At 39.4% G+C, this 18,463-nt stretch overlaps 1 protein-coding gene across 2 annotated transcripts; it reads right to left on the bottom strand.

Moving 5' to 3' along the window:
* Window positions 1-1,608: 1,608 nt before the first annotated feature.
* LOC113677955 (long-chain-fatty-acid--CoA ligase 1) lies at window positions 1,609-18,215 on the bottom strand. 2 transcript variants are annotated; one of them, XM_089188109.1, is made up of 24 exons: window positions 18,074-18,215; window positions 17,705-17,893; window positions 15,648-15,756; window positions 15,497-15,564; window positions 14,131-14,238; window positions 13,556-13,655; window positions 12,620-12,792; window positions 12,233-12,265; window positions 11,362-11,413; window positions 11,102-11,178; window positions 10,511-10,588; window positions 9,799-9,881; window positions 9,338-9,389; window positions 8,960-9,042; window positions 8,617-8,671; window positions 7,653-7,748; window positions 7,308-7,380; window positions 6,607-6,695; window positions 6,252-6,368; window positions 5,882-5,935; window positions 5,415-5,504; window positions 5,026-5,127; window positions 4,228-4,299; window positions 1,609-3,487 (listed from the first exon to the last, which is right to left on the bottom strand). In XM_089188109.1, the coding sequence occupies exons 2-24, from the start codon at window positions 17,864-17,866 to the stop codon at window positions 3,347-3,349; spliced, it is 2,067 nt and encodes a 688-aa protein (XP_089044235.1). In that variant the 5' UTR covers window positions 17,867-17,893; window positions 18,074-18,215; the 3' UTR covers window positions 1,609-3,346. The 2 variants fall into 2 exon arrangements, with proteins under 2 accessions (XP_089044235.1, XP_089044237.1); XM_089188111.1 differs by having other exon boundaries at window positions 18,000-18,132.
* Between the last annotated feature and the right edge of the window lie 248 nt (window positions 18,216-18,463).

Raw genomic sequence — 18,463 nt, 5'->3', positions numbered from 1 at the left:
AAAAGAAGCCGGTCTTGTTTAATATTCCAGTCGTATGACTAATAAAACCAACAGTAAGAAACTGAAATAGAACTCGGCTTTCTCTGAAAAACAATGATGAAGGCAAACAGCTAGGGTAAGAAAGACGTAAACACTTGATAGGTGAAAAACAGAATGATAAACCAAAGAGGGAACAACGGACACCAAAAGCAAAGTTTAAGTTCGATTTGTAAACAGCAAGTTTAGGAACCCCTTAAAAATCAATCGCTCTCCATCATCCTCATAAACTAAGTGCACAAATTAAACTCATCAAATAAAAATAAATTTGCTCGCCTTAAATCAATTTGAAATTTAGCAAAACTGTGCGATTTGAATATACTCTGCGTTACCACCAACACTAAAAAAACGTTAAGCTACTTAGGACGAAGTACGAAATTAAAATATGAATAAATAGGCGGCCTCTTCTAACCTGAGATATTTAGAAAAGAGCAAGGGGCGGGGAGGGAGTGTAACGTGTCGTCATCATTCACTAAAATTAATGCAAAATTACTTTTATCAATTATGAATATTTCCTTCACCACTTTTTCAGCGTTATCATATAGACTAACTTTATTAGACCAACATAATTGTCACCATTTTTAAGTTCATATTTATAGTGATAGAAAGTCCCTGTATAATGTCCAAATCAACTATTGCTTGGCCTTTGGCTCAGTTCCCAACGTTTTCCGTTGCTTTCAAGAAGAGAATGTGGGGGAGCTCATGATGGCTTTGTCATGCCTGTGTCTGCGTTAATTCCCAGTCTCCACCTCTTCGTAAAGCCGCTCGATTTGGTTTTTGAAAGTCATGAGTATCGCTGAACGCCTTGAAGGTTGGCGTGAGAAGTTCGCCGGTTTTCAATGCTAAACATCTCAGGATGAAGATGGATTTTCTTGACCTTTCAAACAAAGGATATTATTGTGATATATAAGGATGCCTTTCGTTTTTATTTTTAACAAATATGAATTTTTTTTCTTCCATGCTCAGGAAATTTAGAGATTTCTCATTTGGTACAATGAAGTTTGTTGGTTGCCATGGAGTCTCCTTGTGACCCGGTGATTATCACGTAAAGGGAAAGTTAAAGAAAAAGTTATCTTTAGTTAAGCTGTGCTTAATAGCATTAAGTTTCCAAAGATTCCAACGAATATATCGTTAAATGGGGAGAGAAAAAACCCTTCCAACTTACATGAAATAAACTCAGGCACAGATGTTTTGTGGTCTATTGTCACAAGTTTCTGAATAATTATAAACAAAAATAACCTGGATCGTTGCCACACATGCAGCCGTGTTTGGGCTCGTCACGCAGCGCGCTCCTTTCCTCCATTGGATGAAGAGAGCGAAAAAAGTTTGCGAAGATTTTTCTAGCCTGCGATCAGGCCCTCATATCAGCATTTGGTCACGAGCGTTTTCTTCGCCCGCGCGAACATACGAGGCCTTTAGGAACACGAGCCAGCGAAAGGTTTGTCCGGGGTCTGGTACTGGTAATTAGTGCCAGATCCTTGACAAACCCCACAAAATGGAAGGCAAATCGGAAACTAATTAAGGCAAAACAGTTAAAAACAAAATCAAAAGAGAAAAGAGACGCAAACAGAATGCAAAAAGCAACAACTAAATCATATCATTTTTTTTTTCATTATATTACGTCATTTATAATTTTACATACTGAAAACGCAACAACAATCAGTGAAACAAAATCACTGATCAACCTAAATAGAATACTAAACCCTTTAACTACCAGATCAAATTTGTAATTCTCCTTACTGTCAACCATACAATTCTTATGATGTTAGGCAGAGAATTTAGTATTGGATCAACTAATTAACCCTAATTGATAGTTTTCTTTATTCTCATTACTTATTTGGTTGATATTGTATTGATGCGGTAAGGAGAAATTCTGTCTTGGTCACTCATGAGAGTTAAAGGGTTAAAGAATGCCTACTTTTAAAAATATCTATCGTAGCACCTTTCGATTGAGTGACGTAAGTAATCAAAGCAGCCAATCAAAACAGAGCTTCGCGTCAAAATACACGCGAATAGAATTAAGCGCAGGAAAACGTGAGCGACCAAAATACGAATGATTTTAATTCTGCATTGTTTGATTGGTTGCCAAGGTGTCGGGAATATTTTCTAGGCCAGTCACTGAGCGAGGTGAAGGAAGAACGTAAATATTTAGGAAAACATGCGACACTCGTTTGAAAATTGCTCTTGCGATCGAGTTCTCAATCGATCACAACTCTAATTACTTTACAGTTAGTGACCATAGTGTATAAAAGATGATGACTTGTCTTATATATTAAAAAAATTCCCCTTTTTTTAGCTATAATACTTCAAATTTACGGAGACAAAATCTTGACCACCATTATAAATTAACAAAGAAGTGTTTCGTTATTATTAAACTCATTTATGCTGAAAATCACACCAAAATATCGCGTTATTTCCCGATGTTCACCCTAGGTTTAAGAACATCCACAACAAGTACAAAACGAGGTCTTTCGCCAACAGTCAATTTTAAGAAATCCCATGAACAATTTCCCTTTTTGCATAGTTTCATTCAAAGAGTGTCCAATATTCCACACTCTACTGGTTTAAATTTCGCGATTAGAGAAAGAGGATAACAAACAAAAAACAGATAAAAACAAAAAGAAATATTTTGTCGACAAGGTGACACTGACATAACCAATCAGAAAAAGCACGCTGTTGTTTGCTCCTCGATTGGATGGAAAAAGAAACTCGATCGTTGATTGGTTTCCTATCATCTTCCCGCGCCAAGCACAAGCTGCCAAGTTTACACGTAAATTTTGATTGGTCCATGACGTCTTATTCGAGAATTCTGAAACGTGCGCTTCGCTAATTGGCTAGCTATTACTTAGTGTAACTCAGAAAACAGTAAGTAAACGGCACAAAAAGATTTTAAAATATATAAATATTTTTCCAACTCCTGTTCTATCTTACAGACGCAGTGCGACCATGTGTGTGCGAGTTTTGCCTGAAATGGGCTGATTCCCGCGTTTTGAAAAACGTTAGAGAAGTCATCAACGGGCTGATGAGGACCTCCGCTCAGGTTGTCGAAACATTAGTCACCAGTCCTCTTCAGGGCAACTCTCGCACGGACGATCATCCTACACGACTGACTTGAACAACGGAGTTAGAAACATTAACTGTAACTTTGTTTTCTACCTAAGCAAATACCTTTCTGTGTAATTGTTTTTTTGAATAAATCAAATTCAACAATATTTATTTTGTATTAAAAAAAGTGTGTAAAGGGAATCGTTCGTATAAGATAATATGGAATTGGATAAAATGAAAGTTATCTTTTAACATTACATTGTATTTACTCCGGTACTGTAGCGTAGAGGTCTTCGAATGTTTGTAGAAAATGTTTTTTCAGGGCTGGCCGCTTGAATTTCAGTGTTGGCGTCAGAAGACCATTTTCGGTCGTGAAAATCTCTGGTGTCAGGGAAATTGCTTTGACCTGAAACAAATAAACATTATTGAAGGGCTGCTCGAACCTTAGAGGTACTAGTGCTTAACATTGCATATTCTCCATACTGTTCTCTATACGTTCCTTAAGGTGCTGACAAGAATTTATTAAACAATCGAGAGCTTCTCTAGTTGGGGATCATTTCCTTTATTCCCATGACCCTAGACTCTTAGGGTTTAAGGGTTAAGAGTTTATATGGCAATTGAGCCCAGTGGCTCGTCTGGGGCCCGTTTCTGGACGGTCCCGGTAGCTCAACGGGCCCGTACAGCTATTCTGTTTTCACTCTAGATGCGGTTTTAAAAAAGGTTTGAAAATTACGCAATAAAACTATCACCTAGAGAAACAAGACGGACTGGTTGGGGTGAAAGAACCAGCTTCTCTATTCTTCAAAATTTGGGTTTTGAAATAAGGCTTTGGGCATGTTAGTCACCGGGACTTTCGAGAAACGGACTGCTGGACGGAGCTCATCCCGGTTTCTTCAGCATGAAACGACTAGGAGTGATGCTACTCCCTACGGATAAATGCTAGTCCATCCCAGGTTACGCTCCCCTTAATTTAAACGATTTGAACCACCACTAAGGACAAAAGAACTTTAGCAAACGCGAAGGTATAGAGCTCCAAATTTTTGGCTACCGTCTAAGTCTCAAAAACGTCTGTGCTTGCGCCTCCTTTATGAGTACGAGAATAAGCACTCACAACTGATAAAGTCAACGTAACTAGTCATTATTTACCTGCTCAAAAGACTTGAGCTGTTCCTTCTTGCCTTCTGCAATCATCTGATCTAAAATGGCTTTATTTACTTTCTAGAAATTTAGTAAAATACAGCAATTAGATGAGAATTGGCGACAAACTTTGCGGGCCACATTTTCCCTGATTATGATGAGACCGCTGACCAGACTTTGAAAGACACCAACAGGAGTCAACAATGATCATTTCACTCTTAAAACTAACTCTAGCTACGCATGCTCCCGCCTGAAAGGCATATGTCAGACAAATAATACCCGATGTTGACAAAAAGTTAGGGGCGTAAGGACATGAATTACAGATAGAGTCGGCTGTAATATGGGTCGTCGAAGTGAAATATTTCACAAGTAATAGTATACAGTGAGGGTATCTGTAGAGAAGAGAATAAACAGAGAAGCCATTGTTCCATTCTGGCCGACGATTTTGCACGCCCCATCTATGAACACAGAAGGCACAACAATGGATTCCTTTGGAGGGAGTGGTCGCTTAATTCGAACCAGGTCGATCGGGGCGGGGGAGTCTTCTGTGAGACGGTGGGTGGGGTGGGCGAGGCGCAACTTTCTCTAACCTAAATCTCTCATCCCCGTCCCCTGCAAACAGTGACTGACCACCCGCCTCGTTGTGGTCATCGCAAGGTAAGGAACGCAAAAACAATTCAGAATAATTCCTGCTGGGAAATACATGTTACCAAACGTTTCCAGCTGATATAAAATAACGACACTTACTTCTCGCCAAAGGGACGAGGCTCGTTTGGAAGTAGTAAGCAAACAAAAGGCGCAGATTACCTCGTTGGCACAGAACGAATCCATGTCACCATTAACACCATTCTTCTCGGCCCACTTTTCAACTGGATCTTTCTCAGGCACAACGACAGCTACCAGACAAGACTGAATGACAACAAAAAGACACGAAAATAAGCAAATCAGGAGGCAAAAAGCATTAAATAAACACGACAATGTTAACCCTGTGAACCGAAGAGTGACTAGCATCTAATTTCTCCTTACAATATCACCCCTGAATCACACATTAATTCCATGAGAATAAAGGAAATGATCACCAACTAAAGAAGCTCTTGATTACGAAACACATTCTCCTTGTCAGCACGTTAAGAAATTTATAGAAAACAGTATGGAGAATACGCAAACTGATATTAAGAAAAGAGTTCGCCAGTTACCTTTTTGCTGTCGCCATGTACATAGACTTGATGAACCATGGAACACTGTGTGTAAACTTTCTCCACTTTCTCTGGTGCGATGTATTCTCCCTGGAGGAACAACAAATTTAAACTCCTAAGCAAGTTCTCTCCCGTAATGGTTTACATGCAAAAATTTTAGCTCGTCTAATGACCGAGAGCACCTCAAATAGTCTCACACCGCGCGCAGAAAGTTGAAATGAAATAGATAATAACTGAAAGAAATACGATGATGTCTTTTACAATTCATAAGGAATAAGCACTCGTAACGTTCCTGCAAGTCAAAAGATTCTCCGTGCCCGTTCATTTTACTGCATTTTTTTAAACTTTACTCATGCGTATTAATTCCAGATTGTACTCAACAACATCCACTCTGTTTCTTTGCGTTAAAAGTGAAACAATCTGAAATGTCCATAAAAGATTTATTTTCGTAACACAAATAAATTTACCTGCGATAACTTGAAAATATGTTTTTTCCGATCGATCACCTTCAATGTACCATTCTGCAACAACAAACACAAAATACAAATCACTACTCATTGGAGGTCATTACGCAAGTGTAGCGGTATGGCAGAATATACTGTCTTAACTTGAAAAACGAGTTTCCTCTCTTAAAAATGAAAAGTTCGCCACCACCATTATCAGTTTACCCTCTGATCTTCACTCATTTTCCATTTGAGGGCGAGCTTGTTACAACTGATGGGGCGAACTCGTTAAGATGGGAGCTAACTGGTAGAGGGGCGAGTTTGCAACGGGACGAAACCTCCAGATCATTCTACAGCGGGTATACTGTTTCTCATGAGTACATATTACACTCACCGGCTGCCATTCTCCCACGTCACCCGAGTGAAGCCAACCGTCTTCGTCAATGGCTTCTTTTGTCTTATCCTCGTCGTACAAGTATCCCTTGAACACATTCGGCCCATAAAAGCAAACCTGCCACGTGACATCAGAAAGGAGCCAATCAAAATGTGAGACAAAATTTGAATCAAACGTTGGGGTCAGTGAAAAGATTCTCACGAGGAAGAAAGGGAATCAAAAATGCTAATTTGTAGCCAAAGCAGAAAGATCATCTTGCTGGTTTCAATGATCTTGCTTTGAAATTGGATCATATGCTAATTTTCATATTAGCACATGAAAAAAGACAACAACAAAAAAACACGGAGATACAAACCTCGCCTTTTCCTTCTTTGGCGTAATACTCCATTTCAGGGACATCGACAAGTTTAATTTTGTTACAAGGCAGTGGCGGACCAACATGGCCTGACAAAAAGAAATACACCACATCAATGGTATTATTCCAGGGTTCCAGGGTCTGAAGTTTGGGCAACTTACCGAGCTATGATGGCAACCGTAGAGAGGACATTCAATGAATGGCCAAGACTCGGTTTTTCCAAGGGTGGATAACACTATCCCGAAGGTGGAGGCTCCGCTGTTTGCACCTCGCACGCTTTGTATTAATCATGAAATCGGTGTGCCTGTGACCGTTTGGGATTTTTAACCGATTTATGATACCCCACGGTATCAACGAGCGCTTTCTCGTCACAATATTCCCACCAATAGCGTAGCCCCATTTTCTGTATATAAGCCACACACAACCCACAATTCCTCCAATCGCTATGATGAAGGGCTAACGATCGAAACGTCAGCTCTTAAACTCTTTACGGTAGCCAGTTTAAGTTATCAACTCAGTTGATAATACTAAATTGCCTTGTTATACTCTCCCACTGACGTAGCATCACAGTTTCTTTGCAAACTTACCTCTTTATTCATGTCTGACTGAAATGCGAGTTTACTTGTCCCACGATAGCCCTGGAAAGCCCCGTTGGGTTCGGGAGTTAACTTTTGCGTTTACAGTTCATATTTTGCTCTCACCATAAGTTTGATCTCCTATCATCTGCAATGTAGCAGCAGCAGTGGTCTCTGTTTGACCATATCCTTCGAAAACCTATGGCGGGTACGAACCAAAAACACAAAATCAGCACTATTGATACCTGTATCTGTAGGTCTCCCCTCCTCCTTTCGCCCGATCTCACAAAATTCCGAAGGATAACACGCATAAACCCGAATTCCATCTTAAATGCAAGTGACATTTTATAAACTTCTTGTAAAATGTCGCTGAAGGCTAATTTGCGATCCATCCACAATGATACAGGAAGTTCTTCGCCAAGTGGTTGCAAGGTAATTTTTTCCTTTAACTCTGCAATTTTTTGTATCTACCTGACATCCAAGGGCGCATCTTAGAAAGATCATGACATCATCTCGAAGAGGAGCTGATCCAGAGATAACGAACCGTACCCTTCCACCGAGCGAGTTCTGTGAAATGTAAAATAAAAAAAAATTCCCTGGTTTCTTCGGAAATTTGGAGTGATTGTCGAATGGATATGAACATAGTTACACAACCAAAGCCAGTGCTGAAAAGAAAAATGGCCCATTGAAACTCCATAACACGTGACTAGGTCGATGTTGTGTGTTAGTATTCCATCTTAATGGTTCAGGGGCTTTCTAAACCAATCACAGGGCAGCGTTAACCCTTTACACACTAATATCAGTATGCATATGATCATTTCAATAATTCTCGTGACCTTAGGGGTGATTTAGGGGTGATATTAGGTGCTAGTCACTCATAAGGGCTAAACGGTGAAGACACATCAGAGCAAGCAATCATATCTGATACACCGCTTCCTCCCAAAGGAACGTGTCAAGTGGCCCATGGGGCCGGCGCTAGACTCCGGTTTCCTTAGCTGGGTTACCCCCAGCACATTTGCTGGTACCCATTTGTACACCTGGGTGAAGAGAAGCACTGTGAGAGTAAAGTGTCTTGCCTAAGAACACAACACAATGACCCCGGCCAGGGCTCGAACCCAGACCACTCGATCCGGAATCGAGCGCACTAACCATGAGGTCACCGCGCCTCCACAGAGCGCTCTCTATACAATTCTACATAAGCACAATCACACAATCTACAAGTAACTGTTCTGTAGTTTGCCCACAAATCAATTTTACTACCGACGAAATAGTGAAGGAAAGACGACGAGGTTAGCAAGGAAGGGGGTTACGAGATTTCAAGAAAATGGCTCTTTGAAGATCAGGGTAGTCCTAGAAACTGTCATTAAAAACGACATGGATTGATTCCTGGACTACAAGCCTGGAAAATCAATAGAAAACAGTACGATAAACGCACCTGGATCTTCTTGAACACAAGGTAGTCCCATATACTATCGTTACGGACTATATTCCTAGAGGAGAGAGAGGAAAGCAGAGTCAACAATTTGGAACAGTCCTACAGGCACAAAATACAAAACACCGTTCTTCGCATTTCTGCACATGTTGATTGACAAGTTAACCGAATGGTGAGGGCTTGGCTTGATGTTCTGTGTTCCAAGATACGACCTCTGCTTGGAAATTTGAGCACACAAGGATAGAATAATTGGCATGAAACTCAAGAGGAGAATCCAAACTTTTAACTTTAAATGTACTTCAGGAACCAGGGTATCGATAAATGGATAGAAGAAGAAAGCGATTACCTCTCTAGCTCTGCCTTCTTGAAACGCATGGCCAAGTTAAAGAGGAAACTCTTCACGGCGCTGGACGACGCCTGTTTTATTACCTGAGAGATTGAGGAAGCGAAAATATTATTTACCCTTTCGACTGCAACATCAGAATACACATTCTCCGTAATGTTCTTCAGAGCGTTAGGAAAAGAACGGAAAGAAAAATTTTATTTTTCAATTGCGTTATGCAATGGCAGGTTTTCAGTCAGTGCATTTTAAATGCACGAACAGAGAATTTGCAACTGCACAACGTGTCCATCACATGAATTAAACTCAGCTGAGATTATCCCTCGTCACAAAGCAGTATAAAACTACAAGAGGCTTCAACTACAATCACACAGTCGTACATACCTTATCATACACTCTGTTAAGCACACGAGGTACAGAGACGAAAATTGTCGGCCTGGAAGCGAATAAAATTAAATAAACTGACTATTAACAACAATTTTATCCAAACCATCCATGGTAGCCTGAAACGGTTGCACAATGCGTACGCCTTTCGAGATTGCATTGGTTAAAACCCAAGTTGAGGTTATTTTCCTTTTCCTTTCCACAATGACGAACGAGTAATAAACCTTCGTACCCTAACATCAGTATGCATTTTCTCCGTCTTCTCATCAGCGCCTTAAGAAATTTAAGGAGACCAGTATAGAAAATACGCATGCTAATGTTTGGATGTAAAAGGATTTAGAGAATATGGATTTATACCAAGATACGCTAATCTATTCTCAAAATCTAATTGTTGTATTTAGTATAGATATTGTTAGGAGAAGTTACAGTTCTGGAAGTCACAGCGCCATGCATTGACTTACTTGAGAACTTGCAGATCTTCCAGAATGTTTCTCGCATTACCACCATAGAAACCGACTTTTCCGCCAAATGTGAATAACATCAGCTAGGGGAATGAAGACAGAAAATCAAGTTACAAGGTTTCGAGGAAAAAAGTAATAATAATAATAATAATAATAATAATAATAATAATAAAACTTGCAAGTACAAATCCCCGACGAGTTGTCCGACATACGATCAACGCGTCAGCCGACAAACGAACAACGCATCGGCCGAATAATCAATAAACCATCGGCCGACTCAAGAACTACGCTAGAAATACGGTCAGCGTGATTAGCGGATGCGGACGCGGCGGCCAACATCTGGCTGACGCGTTGCCGGCGCGTTCGCCGACACAAACACAAAGTTTAAAAAAAATACGATCAACGTGATCGACGAAGGCAGACGCGTAGGCCAACAGTCGACTAAGACGTTGACGACGCGTTCGTCAACAAAAACACAAATTAACAAAAATACGGTCAGCGTTATTAGTGGAGACAAACGGTCAACTGACGCATTGCCAACGCGTTCCACGACGTAAACGAAATTACGGTCACCATGAAGTGCAAAAACAAGTTACAACCGACGCGTCAACCGACATGTTGACTGCACCGCATTTGTTCACACCACAGGCTACGATGGTTTAAATGTCTGGTTGATTACCAACTTAAACTATTTGTTTCAGAGTTGAGTCACCTGAGCAAGTCTCTCGTACATGTGCGCCAACGGAAGGTACGAAATGTGAACATCCTCACTTGATATCAGAATTCCACACTAATAAACATTGATAGAGTAAGTTAGGGAAAAATACAACAAGTTGAACAGAAAGACGGTGTTTTTCAGCCCGAGGCACAGGTATCCTCGGCAAAAACAATCATAAAAAGGGGGGAAGTTTCAAACGAAACTGAGGTATTACAAGATGATTTGGTTTTATAAACTGAGTTGATGAAGTACATTGGTCACCGCAAGGAGTTTTGAAAGTTGACACTTCAGGCGTTAGCTCTCACGCCATTCGAAGAAGGGCTAACGCAACAAAATGTCAGCGTCAGAAACTTTTTATGGTGGCCAATTTACATTATCAACTCAGAAACAACAATAACTGTCGTCACGCAATCCTCTATCTCCTTTTCTCCAGAGAAAACGCAAGTGGAGAAACGCGTTGCGTTACATTGCACGGCAAAATACACCGCTAGGTATATGCAAAGTCTTTCCAAGTTCATAGAACACAAATTAAAAGGAGAGAGCTTAACAAACAAGATTAATAAGCAATATAAGACTATAAGATACCTCTTGAACGAGATAGACGAGTCCAGACAGCATTGCAATCGCATTTTTATGCGTTATCATGGCACCTTTAGCATTACCTGATCAAAATAGATATATTTACAAGCACACGTTATTCTTGTAACGGAAAAGACACACGAGTTATGATAGCTGTAAGTACCACAAGCGAAAAAAAAACCTTTATCGAGCATGGGTGCAACGTTTTTTGTTGGCCATCCAATAAGAATAAATGTCTTTCCTACAAGGAAAAAAAAATCACTGACCTGTTGTACCACTTGTGTAGCAGACAACGGCAAGATCCTCTGGCTTAGGAGGCTATTGGAGGAAAAAAAAAAGAGAATTCATCACGCTCCACAGAGTTCCTTACAGAAAAGTTATAGGGCTGAGCAAAACTTATCATTGGCGGATCGGCACGAGCATTTTTTGCCCACTGGAAAGTATTCGACCTGAACAACGCGAACCGGCGGGAGATCTGCAAGGGGTCGGGCACTGATAACGAAGATTTATTAGTGCCAGACCCCCAGCAAACTTCACGACGACTCGTCTCAAATCTTCCCGCGGGCGGAAAAACGCGCGTCCTACAGTGCTAATAAACCAAATAAAAGAAATAAACGATTCGACAAAGACACAACAAGGTAAAAAATACCCAACTGTTTGGGGGGGAGGGCGCAAACCAGTTGAATGTTTCTACTCGTGGCGTAGGATTCTCCAGTTGTGAGGTGTAACGGCTGTCCACTCACCAGTCTCTCGGTTCTGGCCACCGTTTCGTTTCCGGTTCACTTGTGTGGCCGTTTCGTTTCCGATCCAAAGTGTGATTCCCTAGGAATCGCACGTGTTGGAGGTTTCGTTTTGCACTTGCAGTTTGAAGTCATTCGTGAAAAACAGTCCGATTACGTGTCTTTGTTGTGCGTTGGCGACGAATTGGAATCTTTGAAATTAAAGCAGCTAACGGAAGCTATACTCGGTCGGCGAGCCGAAGTGTTTACAGAAGAAAAAGTTGTCCCGCCTAAAACAGTTATCACCGAGGCGAGACAACTCACCCTTCCGAATAGTTTCGAAATTAGTCCTACGCCACGTTAAATTCGTATCACAGCAAAATAGAGCTAACGAATTTAACTCTGAAATTCAAGCTACCTTTTCCTCGTGCCTGTGATTTTTTCCTATTTCCTGTTAAAAAAAACAACAAACAAACATAAATATAAACACAAGTGAATAAATATCAACGTAAAAATATTAATCAGTGATTCTTGGACAAAACTAACAACATAGCTTCTCCGGTATGTCTTGCACATGTTTACCCTAGAGGGAGCATAGTAACAGTCTGTGTACCTTAAAAAAATCTTGCCTATATTTTATGGTGGCCAGCACCAAATGTTCAAATAGAAACATGCAGAGATAGTATTACAGTAAAAGCAGAGCGAAAAACGGAGAAAAATTTTGCGTTTGTCACGCAAACATCAATTAGAAAATAAAAATTGTAGGGCAAAAACTTTATCCGAATTCCTCTTTTACTGTACTTACTTCTAATTCTCTAAAACAAGTGATTTTGATTCCAACTTTCTCTCCAGCTTCCTTTTCCTCATCTGTGACAGAAGATCCAATCTTTACAATGTTCTTCAACTTGGGACATTTGTCGGACTGTTCCAGCAGCAATTTTATCTTGCTTTCATCGCAGACAACAGTTACCATTTTGGCTGCAAATAAAAGAAATTATAATAACCCAAACTTAATTGATATGTTCCTAAACATCCTTCCACTCTCTTGTTTTGGCTGTCATAATCTTAAACATGAAAAGTTTAGGCTAACAAACTTATACCTGTCACGTCATAAATGTTTCAGGTTTCAGCCCTCACTCTTAAAGTTTCTGTCTTAGTCTGTACTCAAGCCAAATGGCCCACACCGCTGGAGGCTATCCAAGTTTTCCTAGCATGACCCAACTAGGAATAATATATAGATTTAGCCAAGCCTAAAAGCGGAGCTCGCATTTTTTTTTCCCGCACGTCTCAAGGGCACAACGCCTTGCCCTGGCCAGGACTAGAACCCGGGTCGTCCGACTCGGAGCCCAGTGCACTGACCACTGGACTACTGAACAAAGCCGTGGCGTTGGCGTGCCCGCGGTACAGTTGACCACGCATGTTAAAAGTAGCACCTTGTACGGTCGTGCGGTCGCACGGTCGTACGGTCGTACATCCAAATTTTTTCGGCTTGATGGGTTACTACTACTTTGTATAATTATGGGGCTACGCTCTGCGAACTCCGCTATTACCACCCCCTCCTTCCTTCTTGATTTTACAGAACTGCTCAAGGGCTGTCTGAGACAAGGAGAAACTAAGGTAAAATCAGACTACAAGCAGTCCTCCCTTTTTGGCAAAGCCTGTCACACAAATCAAAAAACAAACCCGGGGTGAAGACTTGATGTTAGCATGGAGGGAGCAACTTTGGGATTGATTGACTTACCTTGATTAATGATGTAGACACATGACTCTGGACCGAGTGTGTCATACAGTGGAACGATGGTCATTGAGTACATGTTACAAGCTTGTTCAACAAGCACCCACTAGGGAAAAACAATAGAAACATTGAGAAGTTTTCAATAACTTTTCTGGATTTGTGGAAATGACTGAGATAAAGCAAAAGTCAAAGAAAGACTGATGGGTTGATTTTGTTGAGTAATTAAGTCACATTTATTTGAACTTTGCCTTCCTATTTTTTCTCTTTTTTTTTAATTTAGTGATGAAGAAACACTATGACTGTAAAGCATGGGCAAATGCAAGATTGAAAAGAAGATGCAATTAAGTTTCTAAGATACACATATATGCTGTGGTTCAATTTTCATCTTGCTTTGAACTGTCTAGAAACAGTTTATTACATGTAACCTTTACATTCCTTTGTTTCATAATCTGCCGGAAACAAAAGAGATTTAGAAAAAAAATTGAACAACAACATACATGTATAGATGCACTAACAGAAAAAAAAAACTTGCCAATCATCACATCCACTGAAAAAGAAAAAACTTGAACAAGGCTGTTCACCTCAATTTTATTTGGAGCATAAACACCAATAAAAACATGTTCCTCATCCACTGGTTCTGAGCCAATCTCTATCAATCCTGAACCAGTGTCTGCAGATCTCTCATAGACCTAAGGAAAGATTTACAAAGAAACTATTACAAAAAAGTAATACAGCTGCATCAACTTGGAAGAGTTGGTCTAGTTGCAAAGGAAATCATGAAAAGTAATATTTAACCCTTAAACCCCTAACAGTGACCAGCATCTAATCTCTCCTTACAACATCAGCCTTGAATCACACATTAGGATCATGAGAATAAAGCAAATGATCACCAACTATAAAAGAACCACTTTATTAATAAAAAAAGTCTCAAAATCAGCACCTTAGGAAATGTATAAAGAACAATATGAGGAATATGCATACTGATGTTAGGGTATAAAGCATATATATATATATATATATCTCTACATTGCTATTCCTCTCTCTTTTTTTGGCTCTCAAAAAGAATGTTTACACAAACCTTCCCCTCTGACACACAGCTCCATTGTGTAAAAACTTCTACAAGTTTTGGCGATTACTCCAAGTGTTTTTTTCCTTATCTTACTATGATACATGTAAACACCCCAACATCATTTCCAAGTCCACCTAAATACCAGGACCCAGTTGTCCAAAGGGCAGATAAGGCTTTCCGACAGATATATTCTTATCAATAGGATAATTGTTTCTCAAATGTAATGCCCAATTATGAATAGAGATTTATCTAGTAGATAGCATTATCACCCCAGTGCTCTATCCCGCAACTATTTTGGTTGCCATGGCAAACTAAAAAGAATCAGTGGCACATGTACAGAAATTATGTAGCAAGTTGTAGCATTGTTATGACCTGGCCTGGGTTTTCCAAAGCTGGGTTGAGATAACCCAGGGTGAGTGTGGAATTTGATTTCAGATCTGAAAGCTTTAAAAGGAAGTTTAGATCAAATCTTTTTGCCTACAATTTGATCATTGGATGTTCTAAAAAGAATAGGGAAAATTTTGCCTAAAAGGTTTTTGAACAAAGAAATAAAGAAACCTGGATTTATATTTAAATTTAACTCTAGGTTTGTGCTAATCACCCTTTGAACAACTGGGTCCTGGTTTTTATTTTTTGAAGAAAATGTTTGCCTTCCTAATCTTCATGAAAATTAACCCTTTAACTCCCAGAGGTGATTAACAAGTAACTTCTCCTTACAATATCCATGCACTATCTAGCAAAGAGGTAATGAGAATATTCAAATGTATCAGGTGGAAGTTGTTATATTGATCTAACACCAAATTCTTGTAACTTATTTACAAGGAAATGTCTAGGAGGTAGAGGGCAGAATTAACAATCAGATCCTGGGAGTTTCTAACCTCATTATAGGTGAGCCAAGCATAGGGTCCTCCAGGACTGCTGCGGTAGCCCAGGCATGGCTTGTCACCTAAATACAACATAAAAAAACTGGTTAATAACCTCCTACACAGAAAAAGCTTGGAAGGCAGACTTAAAAATAAAATTACTGACCAGATAATCTCTTTCCGCGAAGGAAAGCTTCATGGCTTGTGCTCACATCTTCAAATAATTTCTCCACAAGTTCAGTTGTAAGTGAATTCATTCTGGCATAATCTCCATCCTGCATGAGCAAATAATAAAATTTAAAACATTACATTTGGTGATCTGTAAAAATAAGTATTATTATAATTATCATTACTACTAGCAATGATTTGCCATTATAAATAATGGTAATAGGACTGAGTGGAGTCCAATTTGGTCCTTAATCAGACAAGTGATTAACAAAATCGGAAGACTGCAAGGCAGGAGTGCAATTTGTTAATCATAACTATGATTACAGACAGTATTAGAGAACACAGAGTCCTTTCACTGATTAATCAAAACCATGTCAAAATTTGAGAGAGAAACTAAACATCCATTGTAAGTTTTCATAAACAAACAACAATAATGTCAGTAAAATGCACAACAACAGTACATGCTCATGACGCATACTGTCCACTTACACAGGCATGACATGTCAACTATCCTATTACACTGTCTAATTACAAGCATGATGTATTCACTGTATGTTGACCCTTTAACTCCCAGAAGTGATTTACATACAATTTCTCCCTTCAATTCTTTTGTTTTACATTATACAGCACACAGGTGATGGGAATACTCAAACTTATCGCATAGAAGTTTTTATCTTGATACAAAACCAAATTCTTGTATCAAATTTACAAAGAAATGTGAGGCAACTAGAAGAGAGAATTAACAATCTGATCATGTAAGTTAAAGGGTCAAAGCCACTTTTCTCAATAGAGGGAAAAAGGAGAAAGAGAAAGAAAATGTTTTACTGCTTCACAAGATTGTTTTTTGTACTTGGAAATAAAATTTTTGCAATTGGAAAAACTTGAAAGGTTCTCTCCATAACAGATTTTTGCCATTACAAACACCCAATGCCCAATGTAGGTTTGACATAAATTTATTTCAAACATCCTCTGTCCATCAATGGAAATAAACTGTTGACACTACAACATTCATGGGTATATTCTCTGTACTGTTCTACATACATTACCCAGAGTGCTGACAAGGAGAATTTGTTGAACATTCAAGAGTTTCTTTAGATGGATATCCATTTCTTTGATTCTCACAGAGGAGAAGAAATTAGATGCTAGTCATTCTTAGAGGTTAAAGGGATGAGTAATAGGATAGGACTCATCTGTCAAATAAGATAATCCACAAAACTGTCATACAAATTTCGACTGTGTTTATGCATCAGAACAAACTTTAATTAAAAAACTGTGGTCATATTACCTAGTTTAAGCTTTCCTTTACCATTTAAACCCTAAGACTGACCAGCATCTTATTTCCCCTTACAGTGATACTGCTGGAATCATGCATTAGGATCGTGAGAGTAGTAAAAATGATTGTCAATCTAAGAAACTTTGATTGTTTAACAAATTCACCTTGTCAGTACTAGAAGAAAAGTGCAGAGAAGAGTGTGGATAATTTTTCTTTCTGGGTGTTAGGAAAGGTTTAAACTTTCCAAAAAAACAAAAAAAAAGCGGTCACAGGAGGTCACGTGATGCCTGCGGTTGGCAACATTTCAAAGTTTTGGTTAATTTCCATTAATGGGAGAGATCGTGTTTTGGCAAGAGTATGATTTGGCTTCTGTGCATATCACAGTATCTATTGAAACTAAACACCTCTTATAAATGATGAGTTGCTACAGAATGCCTGTAATCCTTTTTCGGGATACAAACGTAAAGTGATCTGATCGATCGAACCAACGTGGAAGGGATGTTCCGGTTGAATTCCACGATATGAGGGGTTTTGGAAAGTGGATGAAGTATGTCAAATCAAAATCGCATTTTTGTTCAACATAAGAAAGTAAATTTATACAAACAAATCTCTGAAAAAAACATCGCACGATCATAGTTCAAGCACTTTTTTGCGGTGAAATTAGGGGAGGTGGCGCTGGTACCTTGTCACCATTAAGAATCACGCCAAATTTCATGCATTATGCGAGACGATCAAACCAACGATGAGAATAGCTGATCGTTTCAATGAAGCCATTAGCTTACCGGTAACTCGTAAGATTGTTTCATGGGATCCACAGGACAAGGCTGAGGAGTTGGACGAGAAGTTAAATAATACATCGATGCGACTGCCATAGCTCCAAGTCCTGCAGCAATTGCAGGGTCTCTAAGATACTTCAGAGCTGCTTCGGCTGCGTTATCCGCCATCTTTTTCTCGAATATTTCTCTGACTGTCTGAAAATAACGTAAAAACGTGAACGTAAATATGCATGACGGAGTAAATATAAGGTTACGAACGCACCTCAGTAGTATAGATTTGTGAATAAATTAAGAATGGTACCTTACAATAGATTGAGGGAAAATTTTCACTTTCTGAAAGGATGTGGTCTGCTGAAACCAAAGAAAGATACTTACGCTAATGCAGTGTAGATTCTGACTAACCGACAATTTCAGCGAAGAAGCTTATATAATAGCTGAACACACTTGATTAATCACGAGTTTTTGCCAGTTAACGTAACTGTCACGCTCTTCGACCTTTGGTCAATGATCGGGAGCATAGGATATGATATGATTCTAGACATGACAGACTATCCAATGAAATGTCGACCGCTGAACACCAAGGTTCAAAAATTTACAAACACTTTTCGATAGATAGCTAGCAAGATATCTAGCAATGACCTTTGCCAGTTCAAAGATAAATGGACGAAATGGAAAAAGACCCATCAATTACCCTTCGACCACGCTTTTTCCGACAAATCCACCGGCGCATTTTGGTATTTTTTTGCGCGCAGATCCTTCATTCCG

This window comes from Pocillopora damicornis, chromosome 1, assembly GCF_964200805.1.
Source record: "Pocillopora damicornis chromosome 1, jaPocDami1.2, whole genome shotgun sequence".
Lineage (NCBI taxonomy): Eukaryota > Metazoa > Cnidaria > Anthozoa > Scleractinia > Pocilloporidae > Pocillopora > Pocillopora damicornis.
The sequence above is the reverse complement of the archived record's forward strand: the minus strand, read 5'-3'. Positions and strand labels throughout refer to the sequence as shown.

Excerpts from the sequence above, each read along its gene's own strand:
- LOC113677955 (XM_089188109.1), bottom strand. The coding sequence starts at position 17,866 with ATGGCGGATAACGCAGCCGAAGCAGCTCTGAAGTATCTTAGAGACCCT. Across the intron at positions 9,882-10,510 it reads TGTACGAGAGACTTGCTCAG|CTGATGTTATTCACATTTGG; the intron begins GTGACTCAACTC and ends TCATTCCCCTAG. Across the intron at positions 5,128-5,414 it reads TACATGGCGACAGCAAAAAG|TCTTGTCTGGTAGCTGTCGT; the intron begins GTAACTGGCGAA and ends GTTGTCATTCAG.